At 43.1% G+C, this 22538-nt stretch overlaps 1 protein-coding gene across 2 annotated transcripts; it reads right to left on the bottom strand.

The window, feature by feature from the left end:
* Positions 1-1697: 1697 nt before the first annotated feature.
* LOC105511808 (putative uncharacterized protein FLJ37770) lies at positions 1698-22054 on the bottom strand. Of its 2 annotated transcripts, XM_011941999.1 has the most exons (2): positions 21631-22054; positions 1698-2083 (listed from the first exon to the last, which is right to left on the bottom strand). In XM_011941999.1, the coding sequence occupies exons 1-2, from the start codon at positions 22010-22012 to the stop codon at positions 1698-1700; spliced, it is 768 nt and encodes a 255-aa protein (XP_011797389.1). In that variant the 5' UTR covers positions 22013-22054. The 2 variants fall into 2 exon arrangements, with proteins under 2 accessions (XP_011797389.1, XP_011797390.1); XM_011942000.1 differs by lacking the exon at positions 1698-2083 and having other exon boundaries at positions 21181-22054.
* Between the last annotated feature and the right edge of the window lie 484 nt (positions 22055-22538).

Raw genomic sequence — 22538 nt, forward strand, 5'->3', positions numbered from 1 at the left:
CCACTGCACTCCAGCCTGGACAACAGTACTGATCTGATCTCCTTCCCTCTTCTTTCTTCCTCAAGTCCACTCGGACCTGATGTGACTCCAAGACAATATTTTAGAGGGGCAGTTTAAGGGGAGGGCAGAACATGGCATGGCAATGGAAAGAGCCCTCAGACTTCAGTCAGAAAGAAATGAGTCTGATGTGTGGCTCTGCCTGTGCCTTTTGCCAGCTGTGTGATAGGTCCCATTAGTAAAGGAGGATGCTACTTCCAAGGACTGTTTGGGAAAATGGAGAACATACATATAACCACACGCAGACACACAAACACGCACAGGCACGCCAAATAGCTAATGCTTATTGAGTACCGACTCCATGCCAAATACATACTGTGCTTTCTATGCACATGGCAGACCCTGTTGACTGGCTACCCAAAAGCCATTTGCTCCTTGTTACCTACCACTGTAGCTCCCTTAGGCCAATGAGATTTAATAGAACTCTGCTGGGAGTTACTGGGAGAGCTTTTGCTTTCCTGATGAAACAGGACTGCTGAGTCTGAACTGTCTGTGCCTCCCAACCCCTGCCTGCCTTGAACTTGGAGGTGAGGGCTGGGTGTCACAGTCATCTTGTAACCAAGATGGAAAGACCAAAGTAGCACCTTTGGAATTCTTGTTATGCCAGAAAATAACTACCTATTTAAGTCACTGTTATAATTACTTGCAGCTAAAAATATTGCAATATACATGCATAGAAAGTGTCCACACATAATCAATGCTCAATAAAGGGTAGCTATTTGCACTCATTAAAGTTCCCATCCTGTAGAGACTTGAAATGCCTTCTTTTTCTTCAGTTAGACCTCAGTCATCCGCATTGATCCCCTGCACCTTTGCAGGGCACCTACTCAGGACCAGGCTTTGTGCAAGATGCACAGGGCAAGAGGCGCCCCCAATCTAAGGAAGGAAGTGAAAAGCCTGAGAGTATGCCAGTCTCTGCTGAGACATGGCCCAAACCCAGAAGGACTCAACAGGTAAGTCCTACCGTGGCCTGGGCTTTCTCCTTCTGCCTGAGGCAGACCAAAGATTATGTGCGGGATGCTTGGTACGTCCCCTTCACTGCCCACCTCCTGCAGAAGCCTGGAGATGCTTCTGGGTGGTGGAGGAAATGCTTATTGACTTTCACATCTTTCCAGCCAAATGCTCCTACCAGGGGCTCCCAGGCTCGAGAGAGCCTGGCTTCACCTGCTTGCTGTTTACGCCCATAGGAAACAGGAGGAATCTTTTTCAGAATATTTGCTCCAGCAAAAATTGTCCATAAAGGCTAACAATGGAGAGAAGGCAGACGTACTGAGCTACCTTTTAGATGCCTGGATGTCCCGCATGGGATTTTATAGAGAAACAGATTGAACACAAAACCTATTTCCGCACTTAAAGTCGTATGGCTTTAGCAGTTTAGACAACCTTTCTGAGCTTCAGTTTTCTTATTTATAAAATGGAGATGGCTGGTCCAAAGGTAGTGAGTTATCTCAATCGATTGTTCACAGTCAGTCACAAATTGAACTCCTCGTTCTACTCCTTCCCTCTTTCTCACTACTAAACTTAACTAGTCTAAAATAAATACATAAATAAATAAATAAACAAACAAAATGGAGATGTGACAGCCAATTTTGTGTGTTCACTTGACTGAGTACTGGGGTACTCAGATAGATGGGAAAACATTATTTCTGGGTGTGTCTGTGGGGATGTTTCTGGAAGAGATTAGCATTTGAATTGGTAGACCGAGTAATGAAGAGGCACCCCTTCATTAGGATGTGCATGGAGATCATCCAATTCATTGAGGACCCGAATAGAACAAAAAGATAGGAGAAGGGCAAATTTGTTCTTGCTTCTGGAGCTATGACATCTGTCTTCTGCCCTTGTGCACCAGCACTCCTGGCTCTTCGGCCTTTGGACTCAGACTGGAGTTTACACCATGGAACTCCTGGTTTTGGCTGGGCATGGTGGCTCATGCTGATAATCCCAGAGCTTTGGGAGGCCAAGGCAGGAGGATCCCTTGAGACAAGGAGTTCGAGACCAGCCTGGACAACATAGTGAGGTTCTGTCTCTACAAAAAATAAAAATAAAAAATTATTTGGGCATGGTGGCACATGCCTGTAGTCCCACCTACTCAGGAGGCTGAGGCGGGAGGACTGCTTGAGCCCAGAAATGCAGGGCTGCAGTGAGCTAAAATCGTGCCACTATACTCCAGCCTGGGTGCCAGAACAATATCCTGTTTCTAAACAAACAAACAACAAAACCCACTAAACTCTAGTTCTCAGGTCTTCATCTTTGGGCTTGGACTAGAACAACACCATTGGCTTTCCTGGGCTCCAGCTTGCAAATGGCAGTTCAAAGGACTTCTCAGCCTCCATAATCACAATAAATCATATGACAGAATAAATCTATTTACATATATCTCCTATTGGTCCTGTTTCTCTGGAGAACCCTGACTAATACAGGAGATTATGTCTACCTCCAAGGCCGGGAGTGGTGACTCATGCCTGTAATCCCAGCACTTTGGGAAACCGAGGCAGGCAGATCATGAGGTCAGGAGTTCCAGACCAGCTTGACCAACATGGTGAAACCCTGTCTCTACTAAAAATACAAAAATTAGCCGGGTGTGGTGGCACGCGCCTGTCTCCTTTTCATGGAAGAAAAGCAGACTGCCCTTTCTAATAGTGCGATGTATTTTATCCCATGTATTTTATATATCTATATATCTACATATATATAAATAAAATAGGCATAATAAAGGATAATAAAGGAACAGAATAGTATGGAGGAGAAAGAGTTGGGAAATTTGAAAAAGAACCATATAGAACTTCCAGAAATAAAAACATAATTACTAAAATTAAAGACTCAAAGATGAGTTAACCTACATATTCGAGCTAGCTGAAGAGGGAATCTGAAGAGACATTTTGAGGACATGACCCAAAATGGAGTAAAGAGAGATAAACAGACAAAACCCGAACAAGAATTTAAGAGAAATGAAGAATAAAAAGAGAGAGCCAAACAGATGTCTCATAGGAGTTCTAGAAAGATTTAACAGAGGGACCGGGTGCAGTGGCTCATGCCTGTAATCCCAGCATTTTGGGAGGCTGAGATGGGCGGATCACCTGAGGTCAGGAGTTCGAGACCAGTCTGGTCAAATGGTGAAACCCTGGCTCTACTAAAAATACAAAAATTAGCCAGGCATGGTGGCGTGCACCTGTAATCCCAGCTGCTCAGGAGGCTGAGACAAGAGAATCACTTGAACCCAGGAGGCGGAGGTTGCAGTGAGCTGAGATTGCACCATTGCACTCCAGCATGGGCAACAAGAGTGTGAGACTCTATCTCAAAAAAAAAAAGGGCTAGGCGCGGTGGCTCACGCCTGCAATCCCAGCACTTTGGGAGGTTGAGGCAGGAGGATTACCTGAGGTCAGGAGTTCAGGACTAACCGGGCCAACATGGTGAAACCCTGTCTCTACTGAAAAATACAAAAACTAGCTGGGCATGGTGGCAGCTGCCTGTAATCCCAGCTAATCGGGAGGCTAAGATGGGAATTGCTTGAACCTGGGAGGCGGAGGTGGCAGTGAGCAGAGATCGCGCCAATGCACTCCAGCCTGGGTGACAAGAGCGAAACTCCAACTCAAAAAAAAACAAAGATTTAACAGAGGGAATGGTGGAAAATCATTATTTAAAATATTATGGGGTTCTTCAGAGAAACAGGAAACAGAACCAACAAGATGTGTGTGTGTGTGTGTGTGTGTGTGTGTACAGAGAGAGAGAGATTTATTATAAGGAATTGGCTCACTCAATTATGGAGGCTGAGAAGTTCCAAGATCTGTACCTGGCAAGCTGTAGACCCAGGAGAGCCAACAGTGACTTTCCAGCCTGCGTCCAGAGGCCTGAGGAAAAGGAGAGCCAGTGGTGTAAGTTCCAGTTCAAAATCCTGCAGTCTTGAGACCCAAAAAAAGAGCTGATGTGTCAGTTTGAGTCTGGAGGCGGGAAAAGACTGATGTCCCAGTTCGAGCAGCCAGGTAGGAGGAGTTTCCTCTTACTTGCAGGAGAGTCAGCCTTATTGTTCCATTCAGGCCTTCAACAATTGAATGAGGCCCCTTCGCATTATTAGAAAGGGCAGTCTGCTTTACTCAGCCTATTGATTCAAATGTTAACGCATCCAGAAACACCCTCCTAGACACACCCAGAATAATTGTGTGGCCAAATATCTGGGCACCCCGTGGCCCAGTCAAATTGACAAATAAAATTAACCATCATGAATTATTGATAATTTTCCAAAACTGGAGAAACATACCAAGACAGTAAATAAACAGTCCAGGCACGGTGGCTCATGCCTGTAATCCCAGCACTTTGGGAGGCCAAGGTCGGTGGATCATTTGAGGTCAGGAGTTCGAGATCAGCCTGGCCAACATGGTGAAACCCCATCTCTACTAAAAATACAAAAATTAGCCAGGCAGTGGTGGTGCACGCCTGTAATCCCAGTTACTCGGGAGGCTGAGGCAGGAGAATCACTTGAACCTGGGAGGTAGAGGTTGCAGTGAGCTGAGACTGTGCCACTACACTACAGCCTGAGCGACAGAGTGAGACCCTGTCTCAAGTAAAATAAAATAAAATAAAATAAAATAAAAGAATAAATAATTACATGACTAGTCACATACTGATGAAACTGCAGAACCACAAGGCAAATATAAAAGTCTGCAGTGACAAGGGTCAGATTATCGAAAGGAATGTTAACTACAATGAAATCAGCTTTCTCATCAGCAACAACGGGAACCAGGAGACAGTAGGATAATATCTTCAAAGTGTGCACAAAAAACAAATCTCAAACCAGAATCCTATACACAGTCAAATTAACAAGTGAGAGCCAAACTTACAGACATTTTCTGATGAACAAAGACAGTTTACCTCACAGAAACTTGCTGGAAGTATTTTAACACATTAATACATATACTTCTATAAGAAAATTGAGGCCAGGTGCAGTGGCTCAAGCTTGTAATCCCAGCACTTTGGCAGGCTGAGACGGGTGGATCACGAGGTCAGGAGATCGAGACCATCCTGGCTAACACGGTGAAACCCCATCTCTACTAAAAAATACAAAAAACTAGCCGGGCGAGGTGGCGGGCGCCTGTAGTCCCAGTTACATGGGAGGCTGAGGCAGGAGAATGGAGTAAACCTGGGAGGCGGGGCTTGCAGTGAGCTAAGATTCGGCCACTGCACTCCAGCCTGGGCGACAGAGCGAGACTCTGTCTGAAAAAAAAAGAAAGAAAGAAAGAAAATTGAGGCCAGGCACAGTGGCTCACACCTGTAATCCCAGCACTTTGGGAGGCCGAGGCAGGCGGATCACCTGAGCTCAGGAGTTCGAGACCACCCTAGCCAACACGGTGAAACCCCGTCTCTACTAAAAATACAAAACATTAGCTGGGCGTGGTGGCGTGCACCTGTAGTCCCAGATACTCAGGAAGCTGAGGCATGAAAATCACTTAAGCCCTGGAGGCAGAGCTGCAGTGAGCTGAGATTGCACCACGGCACTCTAGCTTGGCAGCTTGTTGCTGATGAGAAAGCTTGGGTTACAAAGTGTGACTCTGTCTCAAAAGAGAAAAAAAAAAAAAGAACAAAGAAAATGTAATCCAGAAAGAAGTAGCATGTAAGGTGTGGGATACAAGTGAGGCACTGAAGCTAGATCTCATGAGCCCAGATAGCAGACTGTTAAAACTTTCAGGAATTTTGAGAATTGGTTGTTACATAGTCATTTTCTTTCTTTTCTTTTTTTTTTTTTTGAGACAGAGTCTCATTCCATGACCCTGGCTAGAGTGCAGTGGTGCCATCTTGGCTCACTACAACCTCTGCCTCCTGGGTTCAAGGGATTCTCTTACCTCAGCCTCCTGAGTAGCTGGGACTACAGGCACAGGCCACCACGCCAGGCTACTTTTCATACTTTTGTAGAGATGGGGTTTCACCATGTTGGCCAGGCTGGTCTCAAAACTCCTGACCTCAGATGATCCACCTGCCTCAGCCTCCCAAAGTGCTGGGATTACGGGCATAAGCCACCTCATCCGGCCCATTTTCAAAAATTAAATTATGTAAACTTACAATTAAATGAATCACTTTAAATATAAAGGTCAAAAATCCTCACAATACATGTCTTAATTATTTTACCACATTATGCTATTATCCATGCAACTTTTATTTGTATCTCCTGTGTTTATACAGTAGACATACTATAGAATGGTGTACTATGCTGCATCTCTTCCCAACTCTACATTCAATGATGCCACATTGGTAATTTGAATATTTACACTCTAGAAATTAACAAATGTTACAAATCAGAGATCCCCAACCCTCCCAAATGAAAACTGGTGTTAAATATTTACCAGCATACCACTGAATACAAGAAATAATGAATTATTTATGAATACCACTCCTAGGTGTATACCCAAGGGAATTAAAAATGTATGTTCACAAAAAACTTGTACATGAACATTCATAGCAGTATTCTGCATAATAGCCAAAAGCTGAAAACAACCTAAATGTCCATCAACTGATAAATAAATAGAATGTGGTAGATCCACACAATAGAATGTTATTCAGCCATAAAAAGGAATGAAGGGGCTGAGTGTGGTGGCTCACGCCTGTAATCCTAGCACTTTGGGAGGCAGAAGTGGGCGGATCACGAGGTCAAGAGATGGAGACCATCCTAGCCAACATGGTGAAACCCTGTCTCTACTAAAAATGCAAAAATTAGCTGGGCATGGTGATACGCACCTGTAGCCCCAGCTACTCAGGAGGCTAAGGCAGGAGAATCGCTTGAACCCTGGAGGTGGAGGTTGTAGTGAGCTGAGATCGCCATTGCACTCCAGCCTGGGCAACAAGAGTGAAACTCCGTCTCAAAAAAAAAAAAAAAAAAAAAAAAGGAATGAAGGACTGACCCATGCTCCAACATGGATGAACCTTAAAAACATTAGGCTAAGTGAAAGAAGCCAGACATAAAAGGCTACATATTACGATTTCATTTATATGAAACCTCCAAAATAGGCAAATCCATGGAGACAGAAAGTATATGAGTGGTTGCCAAGGGATTAAAGAAAATGAGGAGACTGCTAATGGGTAGGGGGTTTCCTTTTGGAATGCTGTAACTGTTCTAAAATTAGTGGTGATGGTTCTACAATTTTGTAAATATACTAACGATTTTATTGGATATGAATTATATTTCAGTAAAAAGAGAGAAAGGCAACAAAACTGGTAGGCAGGTTTATAAATCTAAAGAAACACTGGCTGTTAAAACACCTAATTTGAGCCCAGGCATGGTGGTTCATGCTTGTAATCTCAGCACTTTAGGAGGCCAAGGTGGGATGACTGCTTGACCCCAGGAGTTCAAGACCAGCCTGGGCAATGTGATGAAACTCTATCCCTACAAAAAAATATAAAATTAGCTGGGTGTGGTGGCATTCATGTGCAGTCCCAGCTACCTGGGGAGCTGTGGTGGGAGGATCCCTTGAGCCCAGGAAGCACAGTTTGCAGTGAGCCAAGATCATGCCACTGTACTCCGGCCTGGGCAACGGGAGTAAGACCCTGTCTCAAAAAAATAAAATAAAATAAAATAATAATAATAATAGCACAGAAACATTAAAAAGATGGGAAAATATACTAGGTAAATGTTAAGCAAAATAATGCAATATTGACAGATTTTAAGTTGAAAATAATTACTAGGGATAAAGAATCATATGATAATGATAAAAGGAAAAGCTGACCAGGAAGATATATCCCAGAACCTCTGAGTACCACCTGGCAACACTGCTTCCAAATATACAAAGCCCCCTCAAGTCTTCAGTATGCATGTAAGGAAACTACCAGAGGCCAGAGAAAGAACTATCTAAAAGGATTAGAAGGAACTATTTTTGGAGATCACACAGGTCCACTTCCTATTCCTAACATCTAGAGTGGCAAGACATATTTCATAAGATTTCAGGTGCCCTCAACACTGGGGCAAAATTAGCCCTAGACTAATATTACTCTGGTCTCAACTAACAAAGCTTAAAAGTAGTAGCCAAAAACTATTTCCAAAAATCGGTTAACTGAAACTGAGGGAGATAGGTAAAATTGGTAGATAAGGTCATTAAAACCATTATAACTGTATTCCATTGATCAATAACCTAGAGAAAAAAATTGAGTGTGTTAAGTAGAGACATGGAAGATATCAAAAAAAAACCCAAATTTTGGTAGCAATACACTCATTGCCCATATCTTGGTTTCTAAACACCATTCTCCAATAAAAGGAACCAGGGCTAGAGAGAAATCAAAAATAGAGAAATGGCTGGTCACAGGTGTGGAGAGGCAAAAAACAAGATAATCTTGGAGCATATTGTAGTACCAGAAGGTAAGGACCTGCTAAGAAAAAACAAAAGGTTAGGAGCACATCAAAGGGACACAGAAGCCAACCTGAAAAAACATCCAATGGCCAAAGCTAGAACAACTTGAGCAACAAAATAAATAACACAGTATGGGATTACTACTCAAAATATAAAACAAACATACATGAGTCCAAACATATCCATAGAGATAGAAAGTTGATTAATGGTTGCTGGGGCCAAGGATAAGAAAGAACGGAGAATGACTGCTTAATGAGTATAGGGTTTCCTTCTAGTGTGATGAAAATGTTCTGAGGTCGGGCGCGGTGGCTCAAGCCTGTAATTCCAGCACTTTGGGAGGCCGAGACGGGCGGATCACGAGGTCAGGAGATGGAGACCATCCTGGCTAACACTGTGAAACTCCGTCTCTACTAAAAATACAAAAAACTAGCCGGGCGAGGTGGCGGGCGCCTGTAGTCCTAGCTACTCGGGAGGCTGAGGCAGGAGAATGGCGTAAACCCGGGAGGCGGAGCTTGCAGTGAGCCGAGATCCCGCCACTGCACTCCTCCAGCCTGGGCGACAGAGGAAAAAAAAAAAAAAAAAAAAAAAAAAAAGAAAATGTTCTGAACTAGATAGTGGTGATGGTTGCACAGCACTGTGAATGCACTAAATGCAACTGAGATGTACACTTTAAAGTGGTTAAAATGGTGAATTTTGTCATGTGAATTCTACCACAATAAAAAAATTACCAGAAAAATCCCTTCTTTCATTCATCTATCAAATATTTATTGAGCAGTTCCAGGCAAGGTTTATTCTGGATGCAGGGAACATGGAAGAATCGGATGTGGGCTTGGCTTTTAGGAGGTCCTGGGCTGGTAGGGAAGAAAAACATCCTGCAAACAACTAAGTTCAGTTAAGTGTTATAGTTTTCTTGACGTCAGAATGTGCATTGCTACAATGAGAGATCATCTCACCCCAGTTAAAACTGCTTTTATTCAAGACAGGCAATAATGAATTCAAGACAGGCAATAATGAATGTTGGCAAGGATGCAGAGAAAAGGGAACCCTCATACACTGCTGATGGGAATGTAAGTGAGTACATCCACTACAGAGAACAGTTTGAAGGTTCTACAAAAAACTAAAAATAGAGCTACCATATAATCTAGCAATCCCATTGCTAGGTATTTACCCAAAAGAAAGCAAATCAGTATATCAAACAGATACCTGCACTCCCATGTTTTTTTGCAGCACTATTCACAATAGCCAAGATTTGGAAGCAGCCCAAGTGTCCGTCAACAGACAAATAGATAAAGAAAATGTGGCATATGTACACAATGGAGTGCTATTCAGTCATTAAAAAGAATGAGATTCTGTCACTTGCAACAACACGGATAGAACTGGAGGTCAATATGTTAAGTGAAATAAGCCAAGCACAGAAAGACAAACCTCTCACTTGTAGGAGCTAAAATTAAAATAAATGAACTTATGGATATAGAGAGTAGAATGATGGTTACCAGAGGCTGGGAAGGATAGTGGAGGGTGGGGTGGGGGGAAGAGGGGATGGTAAATGGGTACCAAAAAATAATTAGAAAGAATGAATAAGATCTAATATTTGATAGCACAGCAGGGTGACTATAGTCATAATAATGTAATTGTACATTTAAAAATAACTAAAGGAAGCCTGGGCGTGGTGGCTCACGCCTGTAATCCCAGCACTTTGGGAGGCCAAGGCAGGCAGATCACCTGAGGTCAGGAGTTCAAGACCAGCCTGGTCAACATGATGAAACCTTGTCTCTACTAAAATACAAAAATTAGCCAGGTGTGGTGGCGTGCACCTGTAATGCCAGCTACTCAGGAGGCTGAAGCACAAAAATTGCTTGAACCCAGGAGGTGGAGGCTGCAGTGAGCCAAGATGGCACCATTGCACTCCAGCCTGGGTGACAGAGCAAGACTCCTCTCAAAAAATAATAATAATAATGAGTATAATTGGATTGTTTGTAACACAAAGGATGAATGCTTGAGGTGATGGATACCCCATTTACCCTGATGTGATTATTATACATTGTCTGCCTGTATCAAAATATCCAGTGTACTCCATAAATACATATACCTACTATGTATCCACAAAAGCTAAAGCTAAAAAAAAAATAATAATAAAGAATGTGCATTGTACATGATGGTGGCGGAGGGTGGCTTCTTCACTGAGTGGGTTGGTGGGTGGTGGGGGAGAACAGCAATGGTGAGACTGAAGCTTGAGTCCAAAAGGGGAGTTTGCCAGGTGGATGGCAGCAGAGAGGGATTCCAGGCACAAAGTGGGGCATGATTGAGCAAGCTCAAAAAGTTGGTGTCCAAAGCCTCCAGTTTTCAGCAAACTCCAAGCCAAATAACATAGGAGCAGTGTGGGGGATGGTCTTCAGACGGTGAGGTGAGAGGTGGGTGGCCACCCCTGTCCAGTTGCAGTAGGTGACAGTATGCGATGTTGGGGAAATCACATGGACCTGCCAGGATGTCAGGGTCAAAGAAAGCATGATTCCAAGATTGGGTCACTGGGTGGGTGGTAGGTACTGCCCATTCTTAACGTGAGCCTGCAGGAACATTCTGTTCAGGAGAGGTCAAAGTAGAATAAAATACACAGTCCCCTAATTGTATCCCCTCATACTACACCCATCACCTCATTTTATGTATTCTACAATTTTTAATTTTTTTATTTATGCATTGGAAACCAACTTCCCTTTTCCTCGGGCTTCCTGTTTTCATGTTTGAAACATATGTTACTATGGAAATGTCATGGCACAGTATAGTGGCATTTATAAGTGAAGTGTAAAGAATTTTCAGAACATCTAGAAACATAAGACTGGGGTTTAGGGATATAAGTCCTAATTATGTGATAGCATTCATGACTTCAGACACTGTGTCATGAATATAAGCATACTCAGAAATCTGAGACAGCACAGAGGAGACAGTTGAGAGCTTTATCAGGATTTATGTGCCCAGATTTTTAAAAACGTATATGAGAAATATTAAAAACACAAAACATAACACACTACTTGGGAAGAACATCTGGAAAAAATGGATGACAGAATGCCAACATTTACTTATGAATACACACCTCTGGAAGGACCAGGGGACCTGGACACCCCAGAGAAATTTGGTAAAACCTTCTGCACCACTTTCTATGCTATAAATATGTTCCTTAAACATTGTATGTAAATCAACTGTTGGTAATCATTTGTTAAATGTGAGGGTGGGCATGATTTTAAAGATATCGTAAGAATGTACATTTTAGTAAGGGAAATAATTACCGATGGAGTAATAGAAAAAACTCACAGATTGAGTGAAGTTCAAGGTCCTTCATTATTATCCTGGTTCTGCCACCAACTAAATGTGTGATTCAAGAAAATCATTCAACCTCCCTGGGCCAATTCCCTCATTGAGTTGGGGTTGTAATTCTGAATTTTCACTTATTAGGTTCTTAATGCGAGGTACAGGGGTACTGGCCCACAGCCTCAAGTCCAGTTTCTTCTGAGAGGTAATATTACACACTAAATCCTTGTGGACAGAGCTCCAGGCTCTCTTACATAAGAGCTATAGTTACCATCGTTCTGTGTTTTGCTCCTTTACAGTCCACTGTCTCATTTTCACAATCACCCTCAGTTGATTACAACTTTTTGTTCCAATTCTTTACAAAAGTTTGTTCCTCAGCTCTGTCCTCTGGGAAAAATTGACAGTCTAAGGTAGAAACCCTTTCTTGGTGCTCCTCTCAACCTCTGTCCCCTTCCCTAACCCACAATGCTGGGCACTGCCCAAGGACAAGGGCTGTACTCTGTGCCTAGTGCAGGCCCAGGCTCGAAGAAGGAATTCAGCAAATGACTGCTGTTTTTTGTTTTTGTTTTTTTTGAGACAGAGTCTCACTCTCTCGCCCAGGCTGGAGTGCAGTGGTGTGATCACAGCTCACTGCAACCTTCACCTCCCAGGTCCAAGCAATTCTCCTGCCTTAGCCTCCTGAGCAGCTGGGATTACAGGCGTGCACCACCACGCCCAGCTAATTTTTGTATTTTTAGTAGAGACAGGGTTTTACCATGATGGCCAGGTTGGTCTCAAACTCCTTACCTCAAGTGATCTGCCCGCCTCAGCCTCCCAAATTGCTGGGATTACAGGCGTGAGCCACCGTGCCCGGCCTGGCTGGCTGTTTTTGAAAGAGGAAGCTGAGGCAAGGAGATGGGTCTGATGAAAGACCCGAACCCTAGGAGTGGACTCCTGGCTGCTTCTTTAAACATTTCTAAACTTTCCAAATTTTCTACAATGGACAAAAATATCAAAACCACAAAGCATTAAACTCTCCTTTTCCTGGCTTTCTGTCAATGCCCTTGTCTCCCATAAATAATGCAGTAGGCAGTTTCCTTCTAATACTGCTAACTTTGCTCAGTGCTCCAGCGTTTGGCCCAGGACATAGGGCACACATCTTTTCTTTAAGAGAAACAGCCATTTTGATCTTCTGGTCTGTTTTGCTTAAATAGCTATGACACTGTGCATTTGTCTTTGTGGACTTAACACCTGCCATCCTGCCCCAGGCAAGGACTCCTGCCAACTGGCTCCAGAAAAGGTCATTTATCAACAGTGTTTAGGCACCACCTTGATTAATCTGCCATACAGGAAGTACAAAATACCACTGTAAGAATTCTTTTGTCTTCTTAAGCAAAAACAGGGTTAGGCCTTAACTGGCAAGAGATAGAAAGTTATGAGTCAGCCTTCTTACCGACTATCACTACGTTGTAGAGTAATTCCAGAGCTGTTAAGACGCCTCAAGAAACAGAAGAAATTATTCTCTATTGAGCACTTACTGCATGCCAGGTGTTGTGCTGTGTGCCTCATATACACTGTTTAATGTAAGCCTCACATCTAATAATCACTATCTAACATAGATATTTTTACTAATTTATCTTATTTCTTGTCTGTCTCCCTCACTGAAACGTGTGCTCATGAGGAGGAACATTTCTTGGGGTCTTGTTTATTGTGTCTACAACGGCATCATACACAGATAAGCACTCAATAAATATTGTTGAAATGAACAAAATGAACAACTCCATGAGACAGATGGTATTATTTCCCTTTTACAGATGAATTAACTGAAGACCTTAGACAGTACAAATGAACTGCCCAAAGTCACATAGCTAGTTAAGAAGCCAGAACTGAAACCCAAGCCTCACTCACTCATTCTATAGACCAGAGGACTTATACTTGGATCTTAAAGAACTCTTTCAGCTTGGCAATTATATGAGCTATAGGCCTATAAAATATGTATTTACCTTGTGTACTCATTTGGAGGTTTAAAATTTCACTAAGGAGACATTTAACATTTTTATAACAATCATTTTACTAAAGCAAAGATTAAGTACACATTTTTCCAACATAACAATTTCACCTATGGATAGGCATTAGCTACATGATTTTTCATTTTAAAACCCCACAATGATTATTTTTCAGACATAAATAAAAAATACACTGGTTCTGGATGCTAACAAAATCACATTTGCAAACCTTAAGAGTTTGGTAACTTACAACATAAAGATGACTAATGATACGTGTGCGGTATTCTCAGTATAGAAAACCCAAAATTTCAGTGTACATCTGTGTTGCTTGAGTGTCCCAGTATGGGAGGAGGTAGACTTGGCACATCGAAAGTCACTGCTATACTAAAGAATCATACGAAGTCTCAGGGATTCTTCAGAGAATCAGCTATTATAAAATCCATCTCAAGAATTCATTTTGTGTGAGAACGTGAGAATGAAATGCAAAGGAGGTTAATTTTACCCAGGAGAGCATTCATATCCTTTTCCACTTGTCAGAATATACTTGATTCATAAATGGTCTTTTACCTACCTAGGACTACATCACAAGAGCATGCCACACATGGTGTCTTCCCTTAACACTTTGTATTTTTTTATAGGGATTATAGTCACATGGTCACATGGTCTGTTCTCCTCCTGGGCAGGTCCTTTTCCCTTCTGGCCCAGCCTTGCTGCCAACACAAGATCATACAGCCTCTGTGTCCACCCAGCCAAGTTAATTGTTCAGGGACCAAACTAGTGATCTGGCCTCAATCTCTCCACTGCCAGCTCTAGATACTATTGATTTTTACTGATAATACAAGTAATAATATACTGGAGAAAATTTTTTAAAGCATAAAACCAGGAAAACCCATAATCTAACTACCCAGAGTTTGCCTATCCTTTCCATCTTTTTAAAAGACATTTTCTGGATTTATACATACAATTTTGTATATCATTCTTTTCACTTAACACTATAAGCACTTTGCCATGCTGTCAAATACTCTTCAGAAACATAAATTATAATGATGGCACAACAGTCTACCAGATAGTCATATACTGTAATTTACTTAACCAATTTTCTACTGTTGGACTTTAAGATTGTTAAGCATTGATTTTGCCCACATTTTAGACTATTTCTTTAGGACAGATTCCCAGAAGTGGAATTAGAGGATCAGAGGATCTAAACATTTTTAAAGCTCTTGATAGATACTGCCAAATTGCTTTTCAGAAAACCATTGCCAGTCTACACTTCCAACATTGCCAGTGTGTTTTTCTACCAATATAGATCTGTCTAAAGGATAATAAAATTTAAATGAAACACGCAGTCCTCAAATTATTAATGTAGCTGGAAAGGCATCAAGACCAGAGCACAAAGGCATGTGGCAATGGTCATACCTATTTCCAGGTATGCAGTTAACAATGGGTTAATGTGCGCACACGGAATAGAAATTTTGCAAGAGTGAAGAGTAATATAATTAAGATTTCAGACCATCTAATCCAAGGCCTGTATCTATTTTGTCCACTGCTGTATCCCGGCACACAAGATAGCATCTGGCACATACATACTCAATAATTTGTTGAATGAATTAACACAGAATCTTCTTTCAGATGCAATCTTTCAGCAGCTGTAGGGCTTAGTTACTCCTGAACTCACAGGAAACATGACTAGCTGGATCAGACACTCTTGTAATGGTCTGTTCAATACTGAGATTCTATTACTACTTTGGAAAATCAGTTTAAATAAAGGTGACACAATAAAGAGATATCTAGGGGAAAAACAAATACACTTACCTAAAAGGACATATCTCAGCACCAGTTGCAAGGTGCAAATACACATATGTATCTGTAATACTTATGTATATTGCAAGCATGCAAAAAATACATTTCAGTGAGTTTTGTCATCTCCATAGTACACACTTTAATAGGTGATAACATAAGCTTATTCAAATGCTGCCCATGGTCAAATCATTTTTGGGACTACCTTCAGTTCATTCTATTATTGTTGGTTGCAGCTTGACATCAGTTTCAGTGTTGCCAACACTGGTTTTGATATTTTACATGGGAATAATACAGGTGGTTTAAAATATCATTTTTAGTCAAAACCAGCACAAAATTTATTTTGTGAACCAGAATATTTCATGGTAAAATAGCCAACCATTCAGCTATAGTTTACTCTCCTGGCTCCACAGATTCTCTCCAATATTCCACAATTTCCTTTTTTTTGTTTGAGACAGGGTCTCACTCTGTCACCCAGGCTGTAGTGCAGTAGCACAATCATGGCTCACTGGAGCCTGGACCTCCTGGGCTCAAGTGATCCTCCTACCTCAGCCCTGCAAGTAGCTGGGACTACAGCCACGTGCCACGATGCCAGGCTAATTTTTGTATTTTTTTGTAGAGACGAGGTTTCACCATGTTGGCCCAGGTTGGTCTCGAACTTCTGGCCTCAAGCAATCTGTCCGCCTCAGCCTCCCAAAGTGCTAGGATTACAGACGTGAGCCATTGTGGCTGGCCCACAATTTCTACATAATAAATTGCCAGATACTGCCAGATCAATGTGGCATTAATAATGTTATTGACGGAAAATAATCATCTGTCATTTTTATATACACACTATATACACTAGACTGGGGGTTATATCAAACTATAGTCCATGGGCCAAATCTATCCTGCCATCTGTTTTTCTATGGCCTAACAGCTAAGAATGTCTTTCTTTTTTTTTTTTCTGAGATGGAGTCTCCCTTTGTTGCCCAGGCTAAAGTACAGTGGTGAGATCCTGGATCACTGCAGCCTCTGCCTCCCGGGTTCAAGCGATTCTCCTGCCTCAGCCTCTTGGGTAGCTGGGATTACAGACACACACCACCATGCCTGGCTAATTTTTATATTTTTAGTAGAGACGAGGTTTCACCATGTTGGCCACGCTGGTCTCAAACTCCTGACCTCAGGTGATCCAACCGCCTCGGCCTCCCAAAGTGCTGGGATTACAGGTCTGAGCCACCGTGTCCGGACTCTTTTTAACATTTTTCAATGGTTTAAAAAAATCAAAATAGTATTTTGTAAAAACTATATAAAATTCAAATTCCAGTATCCACTTGTAAAGTTTTATTGGAACACAGCTGTCCTCATCTGTTTCTGTATTAACTATGTCTGCTTTTGCACTAAAATGTTGAATAGTGGCAAAAGAGACCATATGGCCCATAAAGACTCCTTTACACAAGTCTGTTGACCACTGGACTATGCCCAAGTGAGTCCTTGGAGGGGACCCACTGGGGCTCCCCACTATAGATTTTTTGTTTCCAGATATTCATACTGGTAAAGGGGTGATACAACTAGGACAGTATTTGCAAGGATCTGATAAGGGAGACACTCTAGAACATAAATACATGATGGTTACCTCAGAAAAGATATAAGCGCCTAGTAAAATCTGGGTGGGCTGATTGAAGAAGCAATTGGAGAATGCAGGGTAACATACACAGTTTAAGCAGCAAAGGTGGGCTCTTATTGAGTCACATGGGACCCTGCTGAGACCCAATCCCAAAGAGCCCAGTGAAACTCGCTGGTGATGATGTCTGCAAATAGCAGGGAGGCTGAGCAACATTTGTAATGCAATGACAGACAATTTCCCAATAGTACCCCATTCCTTTATTAGGTGTCCTCAAGTCATTTAGCATCCAGATTTATCCAGGCATTTCCAAAGGCAAGTCTAGACTTTGACGAAAAAATTGATCTGAAAAAAAGGTTCTGGGAAGGAGGCCCCAGGTAAACATTCTTCCCCAGATGATAACACTTCAATGAGGACTCAGTGAGGATCAGAATTCAGAAGACAGCAGAACCCTCCACAAGTTTTTCTAAGTCACAGATTTGGTGAACATTTTATTCTTTCTCTTTTTGATCATTACTAGTGGGGCAAATGAAGCAAGGTAGGGTGGGGTGATGGAAGGGGAGAATTGCATAAAATTAGTGTTAGGATGATCTGCCCCGGAAGGCATGTATTCCTCTTAGACTCTCAACTGTGGCATAAAACATTCCATGTGGACTTTGAATTAGAATGAGCGTGGGGGCGGGGATAAAGATCAACCTGAAAGCCAAACAGCGTCATTGACCGATGGTGTTAAGCTTCAGAAAGTTTGCAGATGGCCAGCTCTCCTACTGACATCCCACAGAAAGCCAGGCTTGATCTCCTGTGGTTAGGTGGAGCTTCTCCTGCCAGGGAAAATACAGCTGCTAGGAGAATGGGCTTTGGATATTATAGCTCTGAAAAAGTTTCATGACTCTTGCTACTTTAGAGGTAACCATATTGCCTCCTTGAGAAACTGGTGACACTGGGTGCCTCTGGGGAGTGCAACTGAGGGTGGCTAAGGTGCCCATGTCCCTTAGAAAAAACAAAATCAATACATAATTCCCCTATGTCACCCCACCCTGCTTCTTGAAGATAGGAAGGCAACCCGGGGCCAGGGCTGGAGCAGACAAATTTCCTTACTCAGCAGCTGACGCAGGGAGCTGAAAGAAGGATCCAAAAAATCAGAGAGAAGAGGTGTAAGTTAAGTGGAAAACCATGACCCAAAAGTCAATTCAAGGATCAGCACACCAAAGTGACCAAAAGCAGCTACTGAAGATGTGACCCAGGACCAGAAAACAAAGCAACAAGGAAAGAGAGGAGTAAGAGCAAAATGGTGGAGAATAAACTGAGAGGTGTCTGAAAACAGTCAAGGACAAGAGTCTGGGGTGTGACAGACACATAGCTGGATGTGTGAGACTACCGGACCAGGAGCTCAAGAGGCCTAGGCAGCAAGGTGCAGGCCAGGGCAAAACGTGGATCAGCAATAAAACAGATTTGGTGGGTGGGCACATTAGAAGTACTCACATAAGAACTTCCCTATTTGGGGATGCCTAGATCATGCTCTACCCTTGGGTTTAGAGATTCTGAGCAGCCAAATGTGAATGTTTTGCTCTGGATAAGTCCTTTTCATTATAGCCAACTGGAACCATTTGAATTCACACTCCTAATTACCTGCTTCTGGTTGCTGTGTCTAAACCATAGCTTCTAGTACTCTACACTCCACCATAGGTCTTGGTCCAGCATCATTGGCAGGGTCACACCAGCCCTGTTCATAGGACTGGAATAAAATCCAGAAGTAAGTTGTCTCAGGACCTCTGTTTTATAACAGGTTAGAAACAACTCCTGTAGGTATGGTTGTGGGATCCTGGCCTGGGTCCAGGAGCATACAAATCTGCAACGATTACCACTGGGTGGGCCTCAGCAAGGATTAATATGAGGTTCAGCAACAAAGCTGCAAGAACTAGTGGTGGGGACTTTGTTCCTAAAGTGCAGTGTCCCTGGTGCCAAGTGCTTGTGGGCAACCTAGAGCTGCATCTGATGTAGGAAGACTTAATGGTCCTGAAATGAAACGTCTAGAAACTGTTAAGGAGCTGGAGGTCTATAAGCTGTTGCTTGGTTTAAGAGTTTTCTTACACAGTATCTCGTCTTCATGGGACAAAGTCTAGCTTTCAAAGTGCCTCAAAACTAATAGGTGTTGATCCAGCACAGTAGCTCACACCTGTAATCCCAGCACTTTGGGAGGCCGAGGCGGGTGGATCACCTGAGGTCAGAAGTTCGAGACCAGCCTGGCCAACATGGTGAAACTCCGCCTCTACTAAAAATACAAAAAAATAGCCGGGTGTAGCAGCGTGCACCTGTAATCCCAGCTACTCAGGAGGCTGAGGCAGGAGAAACACTTGAACCCGGGACGCAGAGGTTGTAGTGAGCTGAGATCGTGCCACTGCACTTCAGCCTGGGCAGCAGAGCAAGACTCCGTCTCAAAAAACAAAACAAAACAAAAACAGGTGTTAATGAGGAACTTGTAATTTTTGGAGGTGAGTAGAGAAAGTGAAAGAACAGCACTAAAAGTAACTGTGATGAATGAGTGTTATGTCTCTACTATCAAGCAATATTGTCCAAGAGGAGCTGTAATATGTAAAAATCCTTGAGTGAAACAGAGACTGGTCAATTCTGTGAAACGCTATTACCAAACCCCTGCCCCCTGAATGTTTCTAGTCTATGTGGTATTACTTGGAACCCACTTGGGAAAAGTTGCATTCCATAAATCTGGCAGAGGTAGGAAGAGAAGAGACAGAGTTTGAATTTGGAGAAACTGCTTGTCAGAGTCCAAATGGAAAATCACATATCAAATTAGTTGTTACAAATCTATTCACAGACTCAGGGGAAGCAATTTAATAACAACTGGCATAGAGTTGGAGGCATAGGAGAGGAAGCAAATTATCCCAAATTGTTCATCCGCTGCAACACCATTATCTTCCTCTTTGAACTTTGTTTTTTTAGCCAATAGTGTCATCATTTTTCCTTTTCTTTTTTTTTTTTGAGACAGAGTCTAGCTCTGTCGCCAAGTTGGAGTGCAGTGGCACAATCTTGGCTCACTGCAACCTCTGCCTTCTGGGTTCAAGTGATTCTCCTGCCTCAGCCTCCTGAGTAGGTGGGACTACAGGCACACACCACCACGCCCAGCTAATTTTTATATTTTTAGTAGAGACGGGGTTTCACCATGTTGGCCAGGATGGTCTCGATCTCTTGACCTCATGATCTGCCTGCCTCAGCCTCCCAAAGTGCTGGGATTACAGGCGTGATTCACTGCATCTGGCCAGTGTCATTTTCTACTGATGCAGGTTGGAAGCCTCATGCTGTTCCACCTGCCCCGGAAGCTTTCCGTAATGTCACAGCCCCGTCTCACCCATCCTCATGGATCCAGTTCAAGAACCATCTCATCCATGAAGCTCATCAGCCCTTGGAGATCTTGTTCATAACTTTCACATTGTCAATGCCCAGCAGTGTTCTAAAAACAGTAAGTTCTCAAAACTATAGGCATTAGTTACTAAAAACAGGCTGCTGTGTGGGAATCCACACGTAGGCAGCAGATTCCCTTAATTCGGGGACTAGAGAGCCACCTGGTCTTCCTCCCCACACATCATGGCCTAGGGCTGGGTCCCTGGGTTTATATTTTCTAGGACCAGATACTCTTCCAACAGAGGAGATACCCAAATGAGTGGAGGTCCAAAGAATAGGACTAGAATGAAACAAACCCAGCTCTTCTGTGAGATGTAGGCCTGTGAGATCAGTATTGGTGGCCAACCCCTGATTCCTAAGGGGCGCCCACTGAGTCATCCGGACCAGATCAGCCCCTAGGCCCAGCACTGTTCAGTAACACCAGCATGCCACTGTATTATGTACCATACTTCAGGCCCTGACTGTGAAGCAGGCTGAAACTGTAAGCCTTCTTTTGGGGTCCTCCCAGAAGAGCATGCCTCCCTGGGCACAGAGATACAGATTCCAGGAGATCCTGTTCCTCTCTTCTCACTGGCATGATCCTCTGAGGCAGAATGTTGAGAACAAAGGAACAGGACAGCCACAACAAGCTAAGGTCTGGGCAGAGAAGAAATTCAAACTTGTTGAGCAAAAGAAATCAAGAACAAGCAAATACCAGAAGGGAACAGCCAGAAGTTTTTCAGTTATGAAGAACAGCAAGGAAAATGGTCCAATAGTCCAGCAAAGAGTAATGAGGAGGGCCATGGTACATAGGGAGGAGTGGTGAAGACTGAAAAATAGGTGAGGAGCCAAAGAAGGTGCCTAACAGTGAGGCAGCATCCTAGTTCTGGTTCAGCTAACTCACATTCCTCTCACCATGGGGTGAACCAATCCTCAGCTACCCTGGGGGGAAGGCTTGTTGAAGATGACGCCTGCAGAAGCTGACTGGCAGGGTAGTGGACTCTGGGATGGGATACGGACAGGGGCATTTCCCCATCAGCTTCACCCTGGAGATAACTCCATGTTTCAGAACCTGTTACCTTTTTCCTCAAACATGAGCTATTTTTCCTAGTTTCCTTTGAAAGATTGGACTGAAAGTCAAGTTTTCGTGGTTTAGGCTCACCCTTCAAAACACCCGAAATAACTTTTGCAGAAACCTTTCTCATGTTCAAATTTTCTTTCAAAATGAGCCTAACAGTTTCTTTGTCTAAATTTAACTCTTCGGCCATCATCCTCACGGTTAACTGCCTGTTTGAACAAACCAAGTCCTTGACCTTCTGGATATTGTCATCTGTTCGGTGGGTGACCGGACGCCCACTTCTGGCATCATCTCGAACATCTTCCCGTCCTTCTTTAAACCTTTTGTGCCAGTCAAAAACTCTGGCCCTTGACATGACTTCTTCCCCATAAGCTTCTTTTAAAAGATGGTGGGTCTCACTTGCAGACTTGTTCAATTTCACGCAAAATTTGATACTAATCCTTTGTTCTAAATAGCGGTCACTCATTCTGGCACTGAAAAACACAGGAACGTTAACAGGCCACGACTGTAGGCCTGCAGGTGTAATTATATCGCTATTCTTGCTCTTCTAGAAGCCTCGCCGGGAAAGAGTAATTAGTTTTAAGAATTTTTGTCCCTCAGTTTCCAGTCGAGGCTGGGGAGATCCGTTCTGGGAAGCTAACAGGGCCAACAGTCGCTGCAAAGCTGGGAAAAATTAAATCGCCTACAACCACTGCATCCAACCAGTGCACGCACATCTGCCGAGAGTTTGCCAATCAGTCAACAAGGTTGCTCCGATTCCGCGGCCCTTAGGAGTATATGGCGAATTCTGCAAGAAAGGCCTAACTGTTGGCAAATTAAGCAAGCAAGAAGAGATGCATCGGTGATGTAACGTGTAAGCTCGCCCTAGATCTGCAAAAACCCGCGCACGCCAAACCTACCGGAGCAGCCAGGGTATCGTCTGCTCTAGCGTCCCGGGAGACATGCGCGCATGCGCAATTCTCTCCCCTCCGCGCATTAGACTGTGCGCAGTC

This window comes from Colobus angolensis, unplaced genomic scaffold, assembly GCF_000951035.1.
Source record: "Colobus angolensis palliatus isolate OR3802 unplaced genomic scaffold, Cang.pa_1.0 Scaffold205, whole genome shotgun sequence".
Classification (NCBI taxonomy): Eukaryota; Metazoa; Chordata; class Mammalia; order Primates; family Cercopithecidae; genus Colobus; species Colobus angolensis.

What these genes read in the sequence shown, in the direction of transcription:
- LOC105511808 (XM_011941999.1), bottom strand. Translation starts at nt 22,012, where the DNA reads ATGAGTGACCGCTATTTAGAACAAAGGATTAGTATCAAATTTTGCGTG. An exon ending in TATTTCGGGTGTTTTGAAGG is followed by an intron (nt 2,084 to 21,630) that starts GTGAGCCTAAAC and finishes TATTTTTTGTAG; the next exon opens with AGACAGAACCTCACTATGTT.